Source organism: Oryx dammah, unplaced genomic scaffold, assembly GCF_014754425.2.
Source record: "Oryx dammah isolate SB20612 unplaced genomic scaffold, SCBI_Odam_1.1 HiC_scaffold_17, whole genome shotgun sequence".
In the NCBI taxonomy this organism is placed as follows: Eukaryota; Metazoa; Chordata; class Mammalia; order Artiodactyla; family Bovidae; genus Oryx; species Oryx dammah.
The window spans coordinates 77,716,911-77,738,826 of record NW_024070201.1 but is presented as its reverse complement, the minus strand read 5'-3'; the positions used below and the strand labels follow the sequence as shown (position 1 = coordinate 77,738,826).

General features: G+C 53.7%; 1 protein-coding gene across 5 annotated transcripts in view; it reads left to right on the top strand.

Annotated features, from left to right (window-relative positions):
• The window catches only part of SLC43A1 (solute carrier family 43 member 1), a 30,422-nt gene that overhangs the window by 3,100 nt on the left and 5,406 nt on the right, over positions 1-21,916 (top strand). For 3 of the 5 annotated variants that reach the window (XM_040259377.1, XM_040259381.1, XM_040259378.1), the window contains exons 3-12: positions 10,426-10,603; positions 10,710-10,765; positions 10,897-10,973; positions 14,271-14,363; positions 16,391-16,524; positions 17,844-18,019; positions 19,717-19,863; positions 19,967-20,002; positions 20,306-20,423; positions 21,455-21,596. In XM_040259377.1, coding sequence (XP_040115311.1) covers positions 10,426-10,603; positions 10,710-10,765; positions 10,897-10,973; positions 14,271-14,363; positions 16,391-16,524; positions 17,844-18,019; positions 19,717-19,863; positions 19,967-20,002; positions 20,306-20,423; positions 21,455-21,596 — 1,157 coding nt within the window. Of the gene's footprint in view, positions 1-1,424; positions 1,446-10,425; positions 10,604-10,709; positions 10,766-10,896; positions 10,974-14,270; positions 14,364-14,762; positions 14,865-16,390; positions 16,525-17,843; positions 18,020-19,716; positions 19,864-19,966; positions 20,003-20,305; positions 20,424-21,454; positions 21,597-21,916 lie in introns of those variants that run through there. The other 2 variants (XM_040259380.1, XM_040259376.1) reach the window with 2 other exon arrangements.

The following is a 21,916-nucleotide window of genomic DNA, read 5'->3' as shown; positions in this document are numbered from 1 at the left end:
GGGCATCCCTGTGCCAGGGGAGACCAGGAGTCCACGTCTGTGCTGAGCTGTTTGCCCTGGACACCAGGGAGACCTGCCCTTTGCTGCCTCCTGGCCTTGATGCCTGTCTCTGCCTGTCCAGGGGCTTCTTCCAGCCCTCTGCACCTGTTTTTTTTTTTTTTAAATCAACTTTATTGAAGATTAATTTATATCAAACATTCTAATGAGGTTGGACAAATTTACGCACGTTAGGAACCATCACCATATTCAATATTTAGAATATTTCCGTCACCTGCAAAACTCCTTCCCTTTTGCTGCCCATTGTCCAACAAAAATATGGATAGAGGTTGATTAAGATAGAAGTCTCATAGCTTACAATTCACCCATTGAAAGTACACAAGTTGGGGCTTCCCGGGTGGTCCAGTGGTTAAGAATCCGTCTGCCAATGCAGGGGACATAGGTTCCATCCTTGGTCCAGGAAGATCCTGCATACTGTGGGGCAGGTGGGCCCGCAGGCCACAGCTGCTGAAGCCTGCACACTCTAGAGCCTCTGCTCCCCAGAAGAGAAGCCACCGCAGAGAGAAGCCCTGTACAGCTGCTAGAGCAGCCCCTGTCCACCGCGTCCAGAGTAGCCCCTGTCCACCGCAGCCAGAGTAGCCCCTGTCCACCGCAGCCAGAGGAGGCCCGCGTGCAGCTGCGAGGACCCAGCATGGCCAGGAAAAGAAAAGGATACACATTAATGGTTTCTAATTTATTCAGAGTTGTTCCACCATCACCACAACCACTTTTAGAACATTTTCTTTGCCCCCTAAAGTCACCCTGGACCCAACAGCAGTACCCACTCCTCCCTGCCTCTTCTTTCACCCCCCAGCACGAGGCAACCCCTCATCTCCGTTCTGTTACAGGTTTGCTATGACAGACACAGACTTGCTTATTCTGAACATTGCGTGTAAATTGCATCTTACAACAGGTGAGCTTGTGTTAGGGTTCATTTCAGTCCAGTTTAGTCGCTCAGTCGTGTCCGACTCTTTGCGACCCCATGAATTGCAGCACGCCAGGCCTCCCTGTCCATCACCAACTCCCGGAGTTCACTCAGACTCATGTCCATCAAGTCAGTGATGCCATCTAGCATCTCAGCCTCGGTCGTCCCCTTCTCCTTCTGCCCCCAATCCCTCCCAGCATCAGAGTCTTTTCCAATGAGTCAACTCTTCGCATGAGGTGGCCAAAGGACTGGAGTTTCAGCTTTAGCATCATTTCTTCCAAAGAAATCCCAGGGCTGATCTCCTTTAGGATGGACTGGTTGGATCTCCTTGCAGTCCAAGGGACTCTCAAGAGTCTTCTCCCAACACCACAGTTCAAAAGCATCAATTCTTCAGCGCTCAGCTTTCTTCACAGTCCAACTCTCACATCCATACATGACCACTGGAAAAACCATAGCCTTGACTAGAGGGACCTTTGTTGGCAAAGTAATGTCTCTGCTTTTTAATATGCTGTCTAGGTTGGTCATAACTTTCCTTCCAAGGAGTAAGTGTCTTTTAATTTCATGGCTGCAGTCACCATCTGCGGTGATTTTGGAGCCCCCCAAAATAAAGTCTGACACTGTTTCCACTGTTTCCCCATCTATTTCCCATGAAGTGATGGGACCAGATGCCGTGATCTTCGTTTTCTGAATGTTGAGCTTTAAGCCAACTTTTTCACTCTCCTCTTTCACTTTCATCAAGAGGCTTTTTAGTTCCTGTAGCATGATGTTTTCAAGGTTCTTTCGTGTTGGCAAGGGTATCAAGACGTGGTTCCTTTCCAAGTCCTTTGTCACCACATTTTATTTTTCCCTTCTACAGTTGCTAGATGTTGGCTTGTTTCCATTTGGGGTTGTTATGGTGATGCTCCTGTGAACACTCGTGCTCAAGTCCTGGGTGGACATGTGCTTTCCTTCCGTGTGGAATTGCTGGGCCATAGGGCAACTCTGACACTTGGGGAACTGCAGGCTGTTTGCTGTTTTCCGTTCCTATCGGCAGTGCACGAGTTCCAGCTTCTCCATATCCCAGACAATGTTTGTTATTTCTCATCTGGTTTATTGTGGACGTTGCTATCTTTCTGTGGTTTTGATGTGCATTCCCCTAGCGGCTACGGAGAAGGCAATGGCACCCAACTCCAGTGCTCTTGCCTGGAAAATCCCAGGGACGGGGGAGCCTGGTGGGCTGCCGTCCATGGGGTCGCACAGAGTCAGACTCGACTGAAGCGATTTAGCAGCAGCGGCGGCTAATGACGGTTGAGCATCTTTCTCGTGTACTTCTCGGCCACTAATGTATCTTTTCTTGGAGACATCTATTTAGATCCGTTCCCCATTTTTGAAGTGGGTTCTATTTTATTCCTGAGCTATAAGAGTTCCTTGTATTGTAGGTACAAGGCCCTTACCAGGTATAGGAGCTTCTCACTTCAGGGATGTTGCAGAACACAGGCTCTGGGGTGTGTGGGCTCCTGGGCTTTGGAGCCCAGTCTCCATAGTCACCGTGCACACTGGCCTCGCTGCTCCTCGCAGGTGGGATCTTCCACGCCCAGGGATCGAACGTGTGTCTTCTGCGTTGGCAGGCAGATTCTTTACCCCTGACTCACCAGAGAAGCCCTCTTTTCACATTCTTTATAGTGTTCTTCGGAGCACAGAACTTTTTTTTGTTTAACTGAAGTAGAGCTGATTTATAGTGCTTTGTTCCTTTCTGGTGTACAGCAAAGTGATGCAGTTTTATCTGTTAATACACACACACACATATATATAATTATTTTTCATATTATTTTCCATGATGGCTTATTACAGGCTATTCAATATATAGTTCCCTGTGCTATACAGTAGGTCCTTGTTGTTTATCTGTTTTGTAGATAACAGTTTGTAGCTGCTAACCCCACACTCTTAATCTCTCCCTCTCCTCGCTCCCCCATTCCCGTTTGGTAGCCTGAAATCTGGTTTATGGTAACCATAAATTTGGTCTGGAGCATGAAAGGTTTTAATACTGGTGAAGTCCAAGCTATCTTTTCTTTTGACATCTGTGCTTTGGTGTCATGTTTAAGAAACCATCGCCTCATCTGAGATCACAAAGATTCCCATCTGTGCTTTCTTCTAGGAGTTTGACAGTTTTAGGTCTTGCACTTAGAGATCTAAGCTAGTTGAACTTACTTTTGTGGGCCGTGTCCGGTCACCATCCGGTGTTCCCGCTTGCCCAGGCATGAGCGTGTGTTGGAGGCTGGTTCCTTGGGATCACCAGCAGTGGCCAGAGTGAGCCCTCCTTGTTTCAGAACTTTATGAGCACTCTGATAAGCGGGCGCAACAGGGCTCTCTTTCACTCAGAGGACTTCAGCCTCCAGACGTCTGGCTCCTGGGGGCTGCCCCACCTGCTGCTCTGCCCAGCGCACTTGCTTTCTGCTTCCTGAAGCTTCCCTCGACAGGGTCCCAAGAACACAGACTCGGGCTGGGACTCTGCGTCCCCGCTGTGAGTGGGAGGAGACAGACAGCGTGGCTGCCCGTGCTGCTCTGTGCTGCTTGGCTCACTGCAGCCAGTTCCTCACCTTTCTTAATACTGTTGTTGTTGTTATTGAATCACTGTGTCACGTCCCACTCTTTTTTGACCCCATGGACCGTAGCCCACCAGGCTCCTCTGTCCGTGGGATTTCCCAGGGAAGAATCCTGGAGGGGTTGCCGTTTCCTTCTCCAGGGGATCTTCCCGACCCAGGGATCGAACCCGGGTCTCCCGCATTGGCAGGCAGATTCTTTACCACTGAGCCACCCGGGAAGCCCACTAGTATCTGCATTACCCTGTGTATAAAGTAGGACCAACAGTCCCTACCTCTCGAGGCTGCTGGGAAAGTGAAATGAGAGCCAGCATACAAATTTCAGACTCCAGGTGTGCTTTCTTATTTTGTTCGGCACCCAGCTCTCCCAGCATTTTCTGTGTGACCCTGGGCGAGTTCCTTAGCCTCTCTGGATCTCTACGTCTAAGTCTACAGTGGAGTGGACAACCCTTATCCCTCTTGCTTCAGGGAAATGATGTGAGGACCAGTGATGCCATTTAACAGATGTTGAGTTCATTATCAAGGCACTTATTAGCATTGGCTTTGGGGTGCCCTGACCACCCCTTTCTTTCTTCTCAGCTTTGGTGGATGGCTCACCCACCCGTAGGGGCATCGCAGCTAAAGGGGACTCTGTTACTCAGAAGGTAGGCAGAGGCGATTCAGTTGATGACACAGAACTGCATAAGCTGCATAAATGCCACAATGATAAACAGCAGCCAGCGCTCACCAAGCACTGACTGTTTGCTAGTGAGATCTTTAGAGACCGCACCATGTTGTGAGACCCTCGCGGCAGCTCTGCGTTTGTAGCAGAGCAAGCTGGAACTTCTCTGGTGGTCCAGTGGCTCAGACCCCGTGCTTCCAAAGCAGGGAGTCTGAGTTCAACCCCTGGTCGGGGAACTAGATCTCAAATACTGCAACTAATGCTGCTGCTAAATACCTCTTATGCCACAGCTAAGACCTGGCACAGCCAGATGAAATGGAGCCTGGAGGGCTATATATAGTCCATGGGGTCGCAAAGAGTCGGACATGACTGAGCACACAAGCACAAAATAAATGTTAAAAACAAAGAGGAGAAAGCTGAAGCTCAGAGATGGTAAGTAACTTGCCCCAGGTCACACAGCGAACAAATAAGGAGCAGAGTGAGTGTTCAGCCTCAGCTCGGACCCCAGAACCTTTTCCCGTGGCCTTTAGCCCAAGAGTCCTCCTGTGGGAGTCCTGTTACAGAGAAGACAGCCATCCAAAGCCCAGACCTGTGGGTGTTTGGGACTGTGGCTGTGTCAGCTGCAGGATGGTGAATCTTGGGGCTGGGGGGAGGGGTGACAGTGAGGAAGGGCTCACAGACCCGAGAGACAAAGAGAATGGGATCTTTCTGTGAGTATTGTGAGTGCACGCAGCAGTCCATACAGCCCTCCTCTCCTACAGCTGCAACCGCTGAACCCATTTCACAGATGGGATAACAGAGCCTCAGGGTTTCAGCCGCACAGCTAGTGGAGCCAGAAGCAATCATCCCCTTCCCCAGGGTTTCCCAGACCGCTCATGTGCAGTTCACCGGCATGATTCTACATTTCTGTGTGCCATAGGTACCATTCTTTACTTCCTATTTCCTTTTACATCAGTCCACTTAAAAAGCCTCATGAAAACAAAGAAAGACAAAGTTTTAAAAGCCACATTTTCTTTTCCTTTGTTAAATTATTTTTTGTTGGAGTATATATAGTTGCTTAACAAGGCTGTGTTAGTTTCCGATGTACAGCGAAGTGAATCAGCTATACGAAATACTAAAAAGCCTCATTTTATTTATCTACTTTTGGCCACGCTGCATATGCAATCCTAGTTCCCCAACCAGGGATGGAACCCACACTCCCTGTGTTGGAAGAGCAGAGCTGTCACCACTGGGCCACCAAGGAAGCCCCCTAAAAAAGCCTCAGTTTGAAGTGTGACGTTCTTGGAACCTTGGGTTTGGTGTTACCCACAGATGCGCACCATACATATATATCTCTCTGCTGTTCTTCAGTCACCAAGTCGTGTCTGACTCTTTGTGACCTGGTAGACTGCCAGGGTCCTCTGTCCTTCACTGTCTCCTGGAGCTTGCTCAAACTCATGTCCATCGAGTCGGCGATGCCATCCAACCATCTCATCTCTGTCGCCCCCTTCTCCTCAGTCTTTCCCAGCATCAGGGTCTTTTCTGATGAGTCGACTCTTGGCATCAGGTTGCCTGTCTGTCTTGGGTGGCCCTGCATGGCATGGCTCATAGCTGCACTGAGTTACACAAGCCCCTTTCCCAGGACGAGGCTGTGACCCATGAAGGGATATGTATTTACATATGTATACGTATGTACATGTATGTGTTTGATATACTTTCGAATAACTAATAACTATAAAAAAGATACACTTTCAAATAACTAACAGCTGTGGATCATGCACAGTTAACCCTTGAACAGCACAGGTTTGAACCGCTCAGGATTGTTTTCAGTAGTAAATCATACAAGGTTGCACACTTGCTGCTGGGTTGAATCTGCAGCTGCAGAAACGCAGATACGGAGGGACCCCGAGCAGGTCGGGCTGACTCAATTGCAGGCAGGTGTCCTCACGGAGGAGGACGGGTTGAGGCCCCAGCCCCCTGTGGCTCAAGGGCCAGAGGCGCCTGTAAACCCAGCTTGAGTGCACACATGCCTTGCATACCACACTTGGGAAACAGTTTTCTCTGACTTCAGAGCCCGACTCAAGCATTAACTTCCTGCATACGTTTCTTTCACCATACCTCATGCTTCACTTGTCTATAAAATGGGGGAAATTAGATTTCAGAGACCTCTCCTGTTGTAACTGTCACAGACAGAGGTCTAAGAGGTCTTTGCATCCTGGGCTGACTCCCCTCTTGGTTCAGAAGTCTGGCTTAATCTAAAACAGTGGTATAAACAAACTCATTTACAAAACAGAAATAGAGTCACATCTGTAGAAAACAAACTCACCATTACCAGGGTGAAAGGGTTGGCAGGGGGTAAATTGGAGATTGGAATCGATTTATACACAATACTATATATAAAATAGATAACTAACAAGGAGCAGGGAACTCAACTCAATACTCTGTAATGACCTATATGGGAAAAGACTAAAAATAAAGCGTGGATATATGTATATGTATAGCTGATTCACTTTGTTATACAGCAGAAACTAACTCAATTATACTGCCATAAAAAGTACATTATAAAAAGAAAGGTCTGGCTTTATCCATCCAGGAGCTAGCTCCTGTGAGTCAAACTCACAAGAGGCGGACCGACTGAAACCAGAGAAGTGAATGCATTAATGGACCTTCAGTTATTTGCTATCCACTGGGCTAGAATTCTCCGCCCATGGAAGAACGCATGTCCTTGCCAGCACAAGCGTTGGCTTTGGAAACTTACTAAGTTGCTCTGTTCGGGAGAGAGCAGCCCAGTGGAGCAACCAGGAAGTGTTGACTTTGGAGAAGGTCTTGAGCTGGAACTTGGCCTGCCTGTAAGAAGCTGTGTGATTTGCTTTGTTTCTCAGAGCTTCACCATCTATCTGTGAGGGTCACTGCACTCACTTCTTAGGGTTATGAAGATTAAATGATATCCTATATGGAAAAGCCTGGCACAACGTTGATTAGCTGAGAGCTAGTGAGAGAAAGTATCATTTGATTGTGAAAGACTTAGGAGGCCTGTGTCTAATTCAGGGGCTGCAGACTCAGAGGCCTGGCAGCTAATAACAATTGGGTGTTAATATCCAGCAGGGGAATACAGCTACTAATAGTACATTAACTTTGTATGGTGGCGGATGGTAACTAGACATTGTCGTGATCGTTTTGCAGTATATATAAATGTCAAATTACTGTGTTGTACACGTGAAACTGATATATTCTGTGTCAAGTATACTTCAGTGAAAACCATAATAATAATTAGGCCAATCAGGGCAGCTACAGGATGGTGAACGGTGGAGAGCTAATAGAGAGGTGACTTAGAGAGGGCAGGCCCTGACGGAAAGGAGTGGCTGCCACTCACCTCCAGCAGTGGCCAGATCTTCTGACATGATAAAGAAAAGCCAGACTTTGGGATTTTTAGATGATAGCTCCTGATTTTAAACTGGCACCCAGGGACTTGCCTAGATGTCCAGTGGCTAAGACGCCGCCACACCTCCGATGCAGGGGCGTCCGGTTCAATGACTGGTCAGAGAGCTAGATCCCGTATGTTGTCACTAAGATCTGGTTGCAGCTAAATAAAGAAGTAAATGGCACCCAATTAAAATTTGCAAGCCAAGCACAATACCTGTAGGGTTCCTTGCTGGTCACCTCTTTGCAGCCTCTGGTCTAAATTATCACTGCACTTCTTCCCGTTTTACCTGCTGTCCGATCATACTGCTTGTAGTGTAGTAGATGTCACTGAAGTGTGTGGAGGCGGAAGGGGCAGGTGCAGAGCAGCCCAGCGGAGGAGTAGGCAGTGACAATGAAGATCACTAAATTGGGGGGCTGGCCCGAACCCAGAGGGGCTTCCCAGGTGGTGCTAATGGTGAAGAGCTGCCTGCGGATGCAGGAGACGTAGAGAGGCGGGCTCAGCCCCGGGGTCAAGAAGGTGGCCACACCTGCTCCAGTATGCTTGCCGGGACAAGCCCATGAACGGAGGAGCCTGGGGGGCTACAGTCTGTGGGGTCGCACAGAGTCAGACACGACTGAAGCAACTTAGCAGCAGCAGCACCTGTTGCTCTTTACAGTAACCCCCTACATACCACCCAGTTCTGTTCTGAGAGCATGTTCTAAAGTCTATCAAGTCTATTAAGTAGGTCTTAAGTCTATTAAGTAGAGCATGTATTAAGAGAGCATGTTCTTTATTTGTTAGTAGGTCCAAACACTTAGCCTAGGTACCCAACCAACACAGTCGGCTATGTAGTACTGTGTGTAATAGCTTTGTAATACTTTTCACACAAATAATACATAAAAAACAAACACAAAATAGAAAATAGTTTGAATGTTTGCAGTACAGGTGGCGCCAGTGGTAAAGAACCTGTCTGCCAGTGCAGGAGGCATGAGAGACGTGGGTTCGATCTCTGGGTCGGGAAGATCCCCTGGAGGAGGGCATGGCAATCCACTCCAGTAGTCTTGTCTGGAAAATCCTGGTGGGTCACAGTCCATAGGGTTGCAAAGAGTTGAACACGGCTGGAAGTGACTTAGCACAGCACAGCGCCTGAAAAGTGCAGTACTACAGAACAACAGCTGGCACACAGGGTCTGGCATCGAGGGAACAGGCAAGAAAAGCTACTGACTGGAGGAGGGAGAAACGGTGGGAGACGGTGGAGCTGAAGGGTCATCAGCAATAGGAGAGAGAGGGCGAGCTGCAAGGTCATCCATGCCTGAGATTTATGGAACGCACGTTTGCAACTTAAGGTTCGTTTGTCGGGGAATTTCTGTATGTCAGAGTCCACTTGATTATTATCTAGTACAAACCCCGTGAGAGCTGGGAGCTGTCTCATTCACTGTGGGGTCTCCAGCACATGGAGGAGAGGCTCCCAGATCGTGGACCACCACTGACCCCTTCATCAGCTGTTCCGGGAGCATCTTCTCGGGGCCAGGCCGTGTACGGAGCTCTTTACGCCCCTTCTCCAACTGAATCTCCTAAGGAGCTTTGGTTAGCCGTTCTTTACTCCCTGTTTCAGGCAAGGGGCCCGCGCCTGAGAGAGAGGAAGTTACTTGCCCAAGGTTGCACAGCCAGTGGGGGTTGGGGTGGGAATTCAGACCCTGGTCTGTCTGCCCTCCAGGCACACCCTGACTTTGCCCTTGGCCAGGATGCCTAAGTGGAAATAGGACGGAGGGGAGAGTCCCAGCCTCACGGTCCACTGAGCGTTGAATGAGGTGAAAACCCCTCCCTTCCCTCACCATCGGCCTTTCTCACTAACCTGTCTCCGCTCCCAGGTGGCATCTTACCTGGGGGATGCCACTGTTCTTTAGGGCAGTGCCATGCTCCAAATTCTATATCTTGATTTCCTTATCTGGAGAGTGGGGACAACTTTATTAGCTAACTGCTGGGACCGTCATCAGTTAATACAGTGACCGTTGAGAATATGCCTAGAGCATGGGTAAATGCTCAACAAATATTAGCTCTTGGAGGACTTCCCTGGAGTTCCAGTGGCTAAGACTCTATGTTCCTACTGCAGGGGGCCCAGGTTCAATCCCCAGTCAGGGAACCAGAGCCAGCATGCCGCAACTAAGACCCAGCACAGCCAAATTAATTAATCTAAAAATACGAGCTATTATTTTATCAGCATGCACTTATGGGGAAAGGATCCTCTAAGTGTTAAGGGAATTCTTGTCACATCATTCGAACGTCACCCACTGAAGCTGTCCCAGACTCATGGGTGCTTCCTGTTGAGGCTCTACCACTCCCTAACCTTGGACACTGAGTGAATATTTCAGTGCAGTAAATACTTAGATGTGTGTTATCCTGCTGGAGCTAGTCGAGGCCTCAGGTTGGATGTATGACCCCCCGGGTGATAAACCGCATGCATCCCTACTCAGTCGTGTCTGCCTCGTTGTGACCCCATGGACTATAGTCCACCAGGCTCCTCTGTCCATGGAATTCTCCAGGCAAGAATATTGGAGCAGGTAGCCTGTCCCTATTCCAGGGGATCTTCCTGGCCCAGAGATCAACCCGAGGTCTCCTTCACTGGCAGGCAGATTCTTTACCACTGAGCCACCAGGGAAGCCCAGTAGCTGTCGCTGCCATTTATGGAGCCCCTTCCCCATCAGAGTAGGTGTGATTCCAGAGTCCCCCGGTTAGCAGGCAAGCAGAGGCCCGGGCACTGGAGAGCCGGACCCCTGGTCCCAGCACGTGCTCCTGGGAGGGCTCTCGCGGTCACGTGCTGCCTCTCCTCTCCCCTCCTCAGCTGAGAACACCACCAACACCACCCAGGACGAGCCGCACGGGTGGCCCAGCTGCAACCAGCAGGAAGAGATGCTCAACCTGGGCTTCACCATCGGCTCCTTTGTGCTCAGCGCCACCACCCTGCCGCTGGGGGTCCTCATGGACCGCTTCGGCCCCCGGCCCACGCGGCTGATGGGCAGGTGAGGCGGTTGGGCTGTGGGGGGCTGGCAGGGGCTGCGGGGGGCTGGAGGGTGGGGTGGTGCTGCAGTGGGGGAGCAACCGCTCCCTCTCCCTGCTTCTCCGTAGTGCCTGCTTCGCTGCATCCTGCTTCCTCATGGCCCTGGCCTCTTGGGACACCAAAGGTGAGATGTCTGGCATCTTGTGCCCCCACAGGAAGAAAACGGGTGGGATGAAGGTGGATGGCGCCCCAGCTCCTGCTTTTAGCCTCCCCCAGCTCCCCAGAGGCCCTCATCTGTCTCTCTCCCCTTCCCAGTTCTGTCTCCGCTGATATTCCTGGCACTGTCCATGAATGGTTTCGGTGGCATCTGCCTAACCTTCTCTTCACTCACAGTGAGTATGACAGGCCCTGACTTGGCAGCAAGGCACCCAGGAGTGGGGTGGGCGGTAGGGGCTAGCAAGGGTGAAGGTGGAGAGGGACGCAGATCAAAGACACGTACGTGTGTGTGTGTATCAGAGAAAGGTGGGTGTGAGGCTGTGTGTGTAGATGAGGCTGTCAGTGTGGATTCTGGGTGTGTGTGTATGTGTGTTTCCCAAGCCCATACATCTGTCGAACTCCATCCTAGGCACTGGGGCCATGGCACAGACAGAATTGATAATTTCCCCTTTCTGGAACTTTATGTTCAGGGGTTGGGGGAACAGACAACCCTAAAAACAAGTAAGCTGATGCATGCTGTCCTGAATGCTGGAAAGAATAAACCTGGTGATGCGGAAGTGAGAGGGGCCCGCAGCTTGAGACTGAGGGTGTGTGTGTGCTGCGTGGTGTATGTACCGTGCGGTCCGAGGTAGGTTAATGTGTTCGTCGGTGTGTTAGACTGAACCATGCAAAATTGCTGATGCTTGACGGTGCTTGACTTTCAGAGGGCCCTTTTGCCTGGCTTGGCCTCTTACGGGGGTGCTTGGCGTACGTCACTCTGAGTGTGTGTGTGTGTGTGTGTGTGTGTGTGTGTGTGAGGGCCCTTTTGCCTGGCTTGGCCTCTTACGGGGGTGCTTGGCGTACGTCACTCTGAGTGTGTGTGTGTGTGTGTGTGTGTGTGTGTGTGTGAGCAGAAGGGATGGAGGCTTATGGGTAGCGTCCGTGGTGCTGGGAGGGGCTGCAGACTGGGCTGCCCCGGGGTGTTTGTCTTAGAGGAGACCGCCTGACCGCCAGACTGGGTGTTCTGGCTGAATTTCACCACACACAGCAGCTGCCTTTAATTCCAGCCCAGGACATTTCACAGCTCCCTGAGGAAGCGGGTCCCCTCCTCCCCGCCGGGCTCCGCAGCCCCTCTTCCACTCCGTACAGCTTGGCTCGGGGCCCCGAAACCCTCCCCCCGCCCTTGGGGCCTGACCTCGAACCCTGCCCGGGGGCCCAGGGGACGCCACGCCCCGCCACGCCCCCGCTCTGCTGTTAGTAATCTCCAGCCAATGCTAGGGCCCGACTCTGGCCCCGCCCCTGCCCCGCCCCGCTGTTAATTCTCCAGCCAATGGCAGGGCCGGATCCGGCCACGCCCCCGCCCCGTCTTAGTAATCTCCAGCCAATGGCAGAGCCGGGTTCCTACCCGGGTCTCGGAGCTGGCTCGGCCGCTCGGATCCCGGCCGGAGTTCCAGTGCAGCGTCTGCTTAGCTAGGCCAGCCCAGGCAGCGCTGGGCGGAGACAGCGCTCGGACTCTGGCGGGAGGCGGGTGGGAGTGCACGACTGAGGAGCGCCGCGGCCCCGGCCACTCGCCCGGCCCTGGCGCTTTCCCTGGCGTTCTTGGCAAGCGTGCCTTGCAGAGCCAGGCTGCCGGAGAAACCCCTGCCCGAGTAGGGTCATCCCGGCCCCGCCTCTGTTTCCCAGCCGAGATATCTGTGTTTATTCCCCTTCCTCTCCAGAGCTGTTTCAGATCCCTTCTGAGCCTCCGTTTTCCCCTCTGCAGAGAGGGTTTTAGCCCTGTGTGGCATCTAAGACTCTTCCAGCTGGGGGCTCTGTGGACTGGCAGTGAGGAGTAGGGGTCGAGGTGGGGGATACCCGACTGTGCTTTCCTCTCCTTCCAGGGCCTGGCTCAGGCCAGTAAACAGAAGACCAGTCGTTCTCCTTTTTTTAAAAAACTATTATTTGCATTTATTTTTTGTGGCATTTACTCCCCAGGCCATAAGCTTTTGGCTTTTTATTTTCAGTGTCTCCTGGGATATTTTTTCCTTCTGTGCAGTCTTCTGAGGAACCATCTATTCTTTTTCAGTAAGGATCCTCTCAGTGTGGCAAGGAGAGCTTGTGTCTGGGTTGATCCGACCACGAGCTCTGTTAAGTCCTTTGCTACATCCTTGGGGCTTTGTTCACCTGGATGTGCTCAGTGACCAGAAAATCGACACCTAAGCCCTGGAGTTCAGCATTGCTCTCTGCATTTTTGAGCATGTGCAGTAAAAATTCAGCACTCTTGTGGGACCACCGACCCCGAGTCCAGCCCCACCGTTTGGCCCGTGGACACCTACCAACTCCACCATTGCAACGACAGAATGGTACACGTTGCTTCTTTAAAGTGACCTCCTTGAGATACGTGGGGGGTTTTCAGATGTGCATACCCTTGATGGCCTGGGCAGTTTCACAAGTGTTCTTAAAGTGAATTGCAGATCTGAACTTACTGATTTGCATGGTTTTGTGGGGTTTTCTGGATCCAGAGAATAGTGCCCCATTTTTAGAGGTCATCTCAGGCCGCTTACTGGAAAAAGCACGACCAGTTCTCCACCAGTGGGAATTCTGGGCTTGCTTTGTGTGTCCGAGCTTCCTCTTCTGGACACAGGCCTGGCCCTGGCCCTACCCCCTCCCTTACTCCCATCCTCCATTCCCAAGCCCTCCTGTTACCTGTCCTGGCTCAGCTGAAACCATGGACTGTGGCCTTTGGGGCTACTGAGAAGGTTAAAAGGCACCCTCCTGGTAGTCACAGCCTTAGGGTCTGGATAGAGCTCATATGGCCAGAACTGGGGAGAAAGTCACTAATGAGCTCCGTGAACTTAAGTACATTTCTTTCCCTTTCTGAGTCCCAGTGCTCAGCTATCAAAGGAGTTGCTCTAGACTGGTATTTCTTAAATACCTAACCATGGCTTATTAACAGGCAAGTCATGATTAAGGGACTCCATAAGTACCTAACTTGGGAAACCCTGGGGTTAAACAGAATTTCTCTTTGCAGGCACTTCTGTGTGTGTGTGTGTGTGTGTGTGTGTGCAGGGTGGCAGGGGAGGGGGCTTCCCAGGTGGCTCAGTGGTAGAGAACCCACCTGCCAGTGCAGGAGACACAGGCCACACGGGTTTGATCCCTGAGTTGGGAAGATTCCCGGGAGGAGGGCATGGTAACTCGCTTCAGTATTCTTGCTTGGAGAGTCCCAAGAACAGAGGAGCCTGGTGGGCTGCAGTCCATAGGATCACAAACAGAGACCCATGGACACGACTGAGTGACTTAGCACCCGTGCTGCGTGTGGGAGGGGGGTTACGGCAGTTTCCCTCATTGATTTTGCCTTAGAACTTTTCTGCTGTGACTCTGGGACACATGTTCCTGGAGCTTGCTTTGAGGACTGCCGGGATTAGAAGCTTCCAGGCTTTTTCAAGCAGGGCAAGGGGAGCCCTGGGCGGGTGTCAGGGTCTCCCCTGCTCATGGGCACCCATCTCCTCTCTCAGCTGCCCAACATGTTTGGGAACCTGCGCTCCACGTTCATGGCCCTCATGATCGGCTCCTACGCCTCTTCTGCCATCACATACCCAGGGATCAAGGTATGAGGCTGCTCGGGGAGTGGGTGGTGGTCCGTGAGGTTGCTTGGTCTTCTTTCTGCCTTGACACAAGAACTGGGTGCCTGGTGGCTGGTATGTCTGGTGACCCATTTCCTGCCAGGCAGAGGTCAGCTCCCGCCTCCAAAGGGACAAGCCCTGGGACGTTGTAGGAAGAGCCTGGTGCAGCTGCGGACCAGTGGGTCTCTGTTATCCTTTCCCTTCCCGTTGTCTGAGTCCAGGCCTTCATGCTGCCTCCCAGGCTGGTGCTTTCTCAGCCGGTGTTTTCCCTCTCTGAGCGATCATCCGCATGATTTCCAGAATGATCTTAGATGGAGAACTAGCTCACCCACCTGCTCTCTTTCACCTGCGGAATCAAAAACGACCCCTTTACATGCCTTCCAGGCCCTGGGCTTTTGGATGTCACCCCACTTTTCACGCACATCTTTTTTCCCTGTCCTGGAGAGGCTGGGCAATTTGGGTCCTGAGGTCGCCAAGCTAGTCCAGGCGAGGCCAGCTGTAAGACAGGTCCACCTAGAGCCAGAAGGCCTGTGTTCTCACTCTGGGCAAACCTGGGGCCTCCTTCCTGCCTCTGATATCAAATCACCTTCTCAGCTGGGTCAAAGCATGCTCTTCAGAGTCTGGTCTGGGCAGTTAATTTATTACAGTAAGTACCCTGCAAAGGAGTGAGTTCCATTCCAAGAGCACATGTGTAAATCCTATTTGTTTGCAAGGCCAACAAAGTTAGCCTCCATACCCAACTAATACAATTGGCTGTATGTGAAACAGGATTGATACTATTTGTATAGTAATGTAATAGGTGTGTAATAGGTTTATGATACTTCTCATACAAATAACACATTAAAAAACAAGCACACACAAAAAAGAAAGAAGACCACTTTTAATCTTATAGTGGAGCAGCTAGAAAAGCACCATAGGAAAGGGCAGTAGCTGGCACACAGGGACTGGCATCACATGAACAGACAAGATGCCATGGCTGGATGGCATCACCGACTCAGTGGACGTGAGTTTGAGTAAACTCCAGGAGTTGGTGATGGACAGGGAGGTCTGGTGTGCTGCAGTCCATGGGGTCACAAGGAGTCTGACACCACTGAACACCTTCACTTTCTGCTCAGCATCTGTCCCAGTGGTGGTGCAGTGAGCACTTATGGGGTGGCTGACAGTTGTTCAGGCAGGACCAGGCCTGGAGGTGGGGAGGTCTCCCTTCCCTCCACTAAGCCAGAGAGATTTGAAGAGCCAGACCCTTGGGGTGTGGCCCTTTGAGGCTCTGTCCTGCTCCCTGGGAGGAAAGAGCCCTGAAGCCGGAGCCCAGGAGGAGCGGTTTTCCCAGGCAGAGCCGGAGCTCAGAGCAGGGACCTGGGACCAGCACAGACAGCGGTTCTCCCGGGCAGAGGGTGGCAGGCAGGACAGCTCTGCCCGCCTGGCTGTCTCACCTGCGGGGCTGACCCGTGGGCACAGAATATGTCAGGACAGAGCCTGCTGGCCCTGAGGCTGCACAGCATCCTGCTTCCCTGCCTCCCGGGCCGCCACACCTGTGAGAGCTGAGCTAAGACTTCTCCAGTGGAGGTTTTGTCTTTCCCCCAGGGAGGGCGGCAGGAAGGGGCAGGACAAACACGGCTGGGAGCTTCCGCCCTCCTCTCTTGTCCATGAAATGAAACGACTTATGTGTGAAAACAAGAACGTGTGTGGAGTCAAAGGCAACGCTGGTGTGTCTTCTTAAGATAAAAATTGAGATTCCAAAGGCACGTTGCGCTTGTGGCCAGCCTCTTCGGCACCTGCTGGGAATCACGTCGCTCTTGGGAGGGGTGGGGATGGAAAGGAGAGAGGGCAGTGGGGCTTCTAGGTCTGGTCTTAGCGTCTGGCCTCTGTGTTTTCATCTGCGAATTGGGCACATGGGGTGGGCCCAAAAAGACCTCCCCAGAGGCCTCTGGGGCCCGGGTTACAGCTCTGGCTGGAGGGGGCGGGGCTGGGGCCCGGCAGCTTCCGCCACGGGCCTCCCTGCTCCCCCACAGCTGATCTACAATGCCGGTGTGTCCTTCATGGCCATTATGTTCGCCTGGTCGGGCCTGGCCTGCCTCATCTTTCTGAACTGCGCCTTCAACTGGCCCAGGGAGGCCTTTCCCTCCCCTGAGGAAGTCAACTACAAGTGAGCAACTGTGGCGGTGGGGGAGGGGGAGATGGGAGGAGACCCCACCTGCAGACCTGGAAGCCAAGTATGGTGGTGCGATGCTAGGAGCAGCTCGGAGTCAGGAAAAGCGAGCTCTGCGGACTACCTGAGCTTTCCGAGCTCTGCTTTCTCACCTGGACCTCAGGCCCGATCTGACCTCCTGCAGGTGTTCTGCGTGGCTGGGGCATGATGCTGGCAGCCGGACATGGGGAGCGCTATCCTTCTGTCCAGGCTGGAGGACGGGGTCAGAGTGGCAGGGACGCATGCCACGGGGACCCAGAAAAGGGGTCTGCAGAGGAATAATGTCCCACCCCTTGTGGGGCAACCTGAACATCAACTCACACACACACACACCCCGCCCCGTCAGTTCACACACACACACACACACACACACACTGCCCCGTCAGTTCCCCAGGGCACTGGGGTGATGCTCCACACCCAAGCACCTCGGGTGCCAGTCAAATAGCTGATACTGATCGAGCGTCCTCTGTGTGCCAGACCCTGTGCCCAGTGGTCATTCTCAGACTCAGGACGTGGGTTCTGATATTAACTCCATTCCTAACAGGAGCAGGGGCACACAGTCACTTTCCTGGAGTCACACACCATTGGAGCGGGGCGGGGTTGGGGGCCGCACGGTGACTCTAAGGTTGGGATCAGGACTCCAGAACCTGGGACTCCCCTGGACTCCATGCTTTCATTTCCAAGGGCCTGAGTTCAATCCACGGTCATAGAACCAAGATCCCACAAGCTGCATGGTGTAGCCAAAAGGAAGATAGAACTTCAGAGCCTGAGTTCTTCTGTTTAAAAAATGTGTTTATTGAAGTATAGTTGATTTACAGTGTTGTGTTGGTCTCAGGTGTACAGCAGGGTAATTCAGATATACATGTATTCTTTTTCTGATTCTCTTCCCTGCTAGCTTGTCATAAAATATTGGGTACTAGGCAGTGGGTCTCTGCTGGTTCTCTGTTTCATGCTGAGGTAGAGCGGTGTGCATATGTGAATCCCAGACTTCTAATCTATCCTTCCCTCTGCCTGGTCCCTCGCCAGAATCTGGGTCCTTAGGGCAGCCTCCAAGGCAACAGCCTAAGTGGAAAGCGGCTTCATCCACCCTTCACTTAGCGGGTGCTGAGCCCGGCCCTGGGCTCCCAGCTGTGCAGACACAAGCCCTGCGCTGGGGAGCGCGTCAGCACTGGGTACAGAGGACTTGGCACACCCAGGACAGCACCCGCCAGAGGCAGGCTGCAGAGGTAGGGCTCTGTGGGGCTGCTTCCCACGAGCTGCTGCCCGGCTCCCGGCAGGGAGAAGACCAAGCTCAGAGAGCTGGCCCTGGACCACAGGGTGACCGGGGACCGCTTCTACTCCTACGTGAGCACGGTGGGCCAGCGGCTGAGCCAGAAGGCCCCCAGCCTGGAGGAGGGGGTCCTCTTTATCTCATCCCAGGACGTGCGTGGCGGTGCAGAGAGCTCTGCTGAGAGTGAGTGTCCGGTCCCGGGACGGCCTCGGTGGGTGGAGAGGCCGGGGCCTCACGGGGAGTGAGCACCCTTGCCTGGGTGCTCATTTTCCCTCCTGAGTTCTCACAACACCCCCCCCCTCCGCCCCCCCGCCGGACAGGTGGGCCTGCCTCCCGTTTCTAGAACGGGGGCAAAGTCGAAGCTCAGAGAACTCCAGGATGCTTGGGTTCACGGGTCCTCGGCCGGATTCCTGGAATCCGGCGGCCGCTTCCGGAATGGGGCAGGTTCCTTCCAGGCCTGTGGGAGAGAGGGTTTCTTTCCGCGGGGCTCCCTGCAACCTCCAAGCCACTTGCGTCAGACGCCGCCGGGGGAGCCGGCCTCTAGGCTGGGTCCGCGCGACCCGGTTGGTTGGCGCCCCTGCTGGCCGCGTCGGGGAGCTGCGCCTGCCTCCCGCCCGGCCGCTTGGCGGGGCGTCAGCCGTGGGGTGCGGGGAAGACGGGGAAGACGGATGGGCGTCCGGAGATGGGGGTTTGAGTCCAGCTCCTCGGTTCCAAGCCACGTGACCTGGGTGGGTCGCTTAACCCCACTCTCACCTTCCCCGTCCCTTAAGCTAGCACTAAGAACACCTTGATGCTGGGAATGATTGAAGGCGGGAGAAGGGGATGGCATCACCGACTCAATGGACATGAGTTTGAGTAAACTCCGGGAGTTGGTGATGGACAGGGAGGCCTGGCGTGCTGCAGTCCATGGGGTCGCAAAGAGTCTGAGATGACTGAACTGAACTGAGAACACCCACCTCACAGGGAAGTTAGTTGGGAGGATTGAACGCAGGTAGGAACGTGAGCTCTCTGTAAACTGAGGCATGCTGTGAGGTTCTGAGGTGGTCCCCACTGATGGGTCCCCCAGGCAGAGCTGTTATGGGCTTGAGCTGAGCCCCTCTGGCCTGCGGCTCCCAGCCCTGGGACCTTGGGCAGGTCATGGGCTGTACTGAGCTGCAGCCCCCCATCTGTCGGTGTGCTGCGCCCTGGGCTGCAGTGCAGAAGCTGCCTGCGGTGCGGGAGCCCTGGCTTCACTCCCTGGGTTGGAAAGACCCTCTGGAGGAGGGCATGGCAGCCCACTCCAGTATTCTTGCCTGGAGAATCCCACGGACAGGAGCCTGGTGGGATATAGTCTGTGGGGTTGCAAAGAGTTGGACACAACTGAGCGACTAAGCACAGCACAGTTTCATGACATGGGATGGTGCAGGTCCGGTGTGCAGCGCATGGCAAGTGCCTAGTAAATAGTAGCCAGAGTGACTTTGTTTCTGATAGTTTTTAACGAAGTGAAGATTTAGCGGGGGAAAAAATCATATAGGTAGGATGGATTTTTAGAAAATAAAGTCCCTTAAACACTCCCTAAAAAAAAAAAGCTAAGCCTGGGGTACACACCTGGAGGTCACCTGAGAATGTTCTGGTGAGGGAATTCCCTGGTGGTCCAGTGCTTAGGTCTTGGGTTTGAACCCTGGTCAGGGAGCTGAGATTCCACAAGCCACGCAGCGTGGCCAGAAAAAAAAAAAAAGTCTCCTAGTGAGATAGTTACAGAGCTGGGCGACTCAGAGGCCAGAGAGGCTAAGGCAGCCCCTCTCCGAGGTCACTGCGGCAGTGCCCACCAGAACGGCACCCCCTGGGACGTGGCACACTGGAGTCCTGGGGCTCAGGGGCGCCCCCTGCTGTCCCCCCAGAGTCTGTGCCCCTGCGTAGGAGCCTCTGCTCCCCCATTTTCCTGTGGAGCCTCCTCACCATGGGCATGACCCAGCTGCGCATCATCTTCTACATGGCCGCCATGAACAAGATGCTGGAGTACCTGGTGACGGGCGGCCAGGAGCATGGTGAGGTGCTGCTGAGCCCCCGGGGGGCTGCGGGTGTGGGGGGCACGCTGACCGAGCTCCCCTCACCCTGGCCTCCTCCCTCCCCCCCTCCCGTGCCCAACAGAGACGGATGACCTGAAGCAGAGGGCCACAGAGACAGGTAGGAGGACAAAAGCTTGGGCCCGGACCCCTCCCCTCCCTGTCGATGGGTGACCCATCCTTGGGTCATGCGGCCTGGCTGTGGGGGGGATCTGAGAAGCTGGGGATCAGAGGGGGCACATCTTGGCTTTCCCCTGCCTCTGCTGGAGGTGGGTGACAGTATCCACTGGACTGTCTGGCTGTGTGGGGGATCTGAGAAGCTGGGGGTCAGAGGGGGAGATCTTGGCGTCCCCGCTCTGCTGAAGCTGGGCTGCCCACGCCCCGCCTGCCAGCCCCTGACCCCGCTCCCCTCCCGCCCTCCCAGTGGAGCTCTACTCCTCTGTCTTTGGGGCCTTGCAGCTGTTGTGCCTTCTCACCTGCCCTCTCATTGGCTACGTCATGGACTGGCGGATCAAGGACTGCGTGGACGGCCCCACTCCCAGGTGACCTGCCCTGGGGTGGGGACAGCTCTGTGCTTTCACACCCAGTGTCTTATTCCATTCTCCCGAGGAACCCAGGAGAGGAGGGGCTCGTGCCCATTTTACAGATGAGGAAACTGAGACCAGGAGGGGACGCAGCTGCCTTGATGATGAGCATAGCTGGCAGTAAATGCTGCCTGTGCACCAGGCACCGGTGCACTGTCCTATTTAATCTTGCGCTGGTCCCTGAGCTAGGTACACACGTTATTATGCTCGCTTCACAGAGGAGCCGAGATGCAGAAAGGTTCAGGAACTGACTCGAGATCACACAGCTTTTAGTAGGAGGTTCCAGAACCTTTGTCATGATGAGCACACTCTGGAGCTTTCTTAAGGTTAGGAAGAAATAGATCTGGTGTATTAGATATCTACTGCTGTGTAACAAAGTGCTCTCAAACGTTGCATCTTTAAACAATATTCATTATCTCATCGTTTCTGAGAGACAAGAATCTGGGAATGACTTAGCTGGGTGGTTTTGGCTCAGAGTCTTTTTGAGTCTGCTCAGACGGGTGTAACAAAATGGCAGACAGAGGAGCTTGGGGTCGGTGGAAGTTTATTTCTTACAGTTCTGGAGGCTGGAAGTCCAAGAGCGGGGTGCCAGCATGGGTGGGTGAAGGCCCTCTTCAAGGTGGCATATTTCTCATTGTCATCCCATAGAACTTGTGGCTCAGACAGTAAAGAGCCCACCTGCAAAGCCAGAGACCTGGGTTTGATCCCTGGTGGGAAAGGTCCCCTGGAGGAGGGCATGGCAACCCACTCCAGTATTCTTGCCTGGAGAATCCCATGGATAGAGGAGCCTGGCGGGGTACAGTCCCAGGGGTCACAGAGAGTCAGACAGGACTGAGCAGGCACGCACGCAGGCATACCGGATGGTGCTGGAGGAGCCATGCTTTGAGAAGCACGCGGCTGGAAGAGAGACTTTCTCCCTCTCCTGGTGCCCTGAAATGGGAGGGCGGCCGCTGAGGAGGTTGGGGCCAGTGACGGCCTGTCCTGCGCAGGGACGGGGCGGCCACCAAGTCCGTCAGACCACGCTACCGTGAGATCCAGAAGCTCACCAACGCCATCAACGCCTTCACCCTGACTAACCTGCTGCTCGTGGGTTTTGGCATCACCTGCCTCATCAACAACCTACACCTCCAGGTACCAACTTCCACGCGCCCCACACTCCCTGCCTCACGGTGGTCTCCCCGGCACCAGCCTCCGGCGGAGGCGGGTCCCCGTCCTCTGGGTCTATTTGCCCGGTTCTCCAGGAGGTGTCTCCAGGAGGTCGGGTGGACGAGGAGACCGCCCCGTGGGCTCTGTCACCCTCCCCGCCTCTCCGCACCCTCCTCCCGCCTCAACCCCCCCATCTCCCCCCCCTCATCTCCGCCCCCTTCACCTCCGCCCCCTCCCCTCTCCGCACCCCGCTCCCGCCCCCACGCCCCCTTCACCTCCCCCCCCCTCCGCACCCCTGCGCCGCC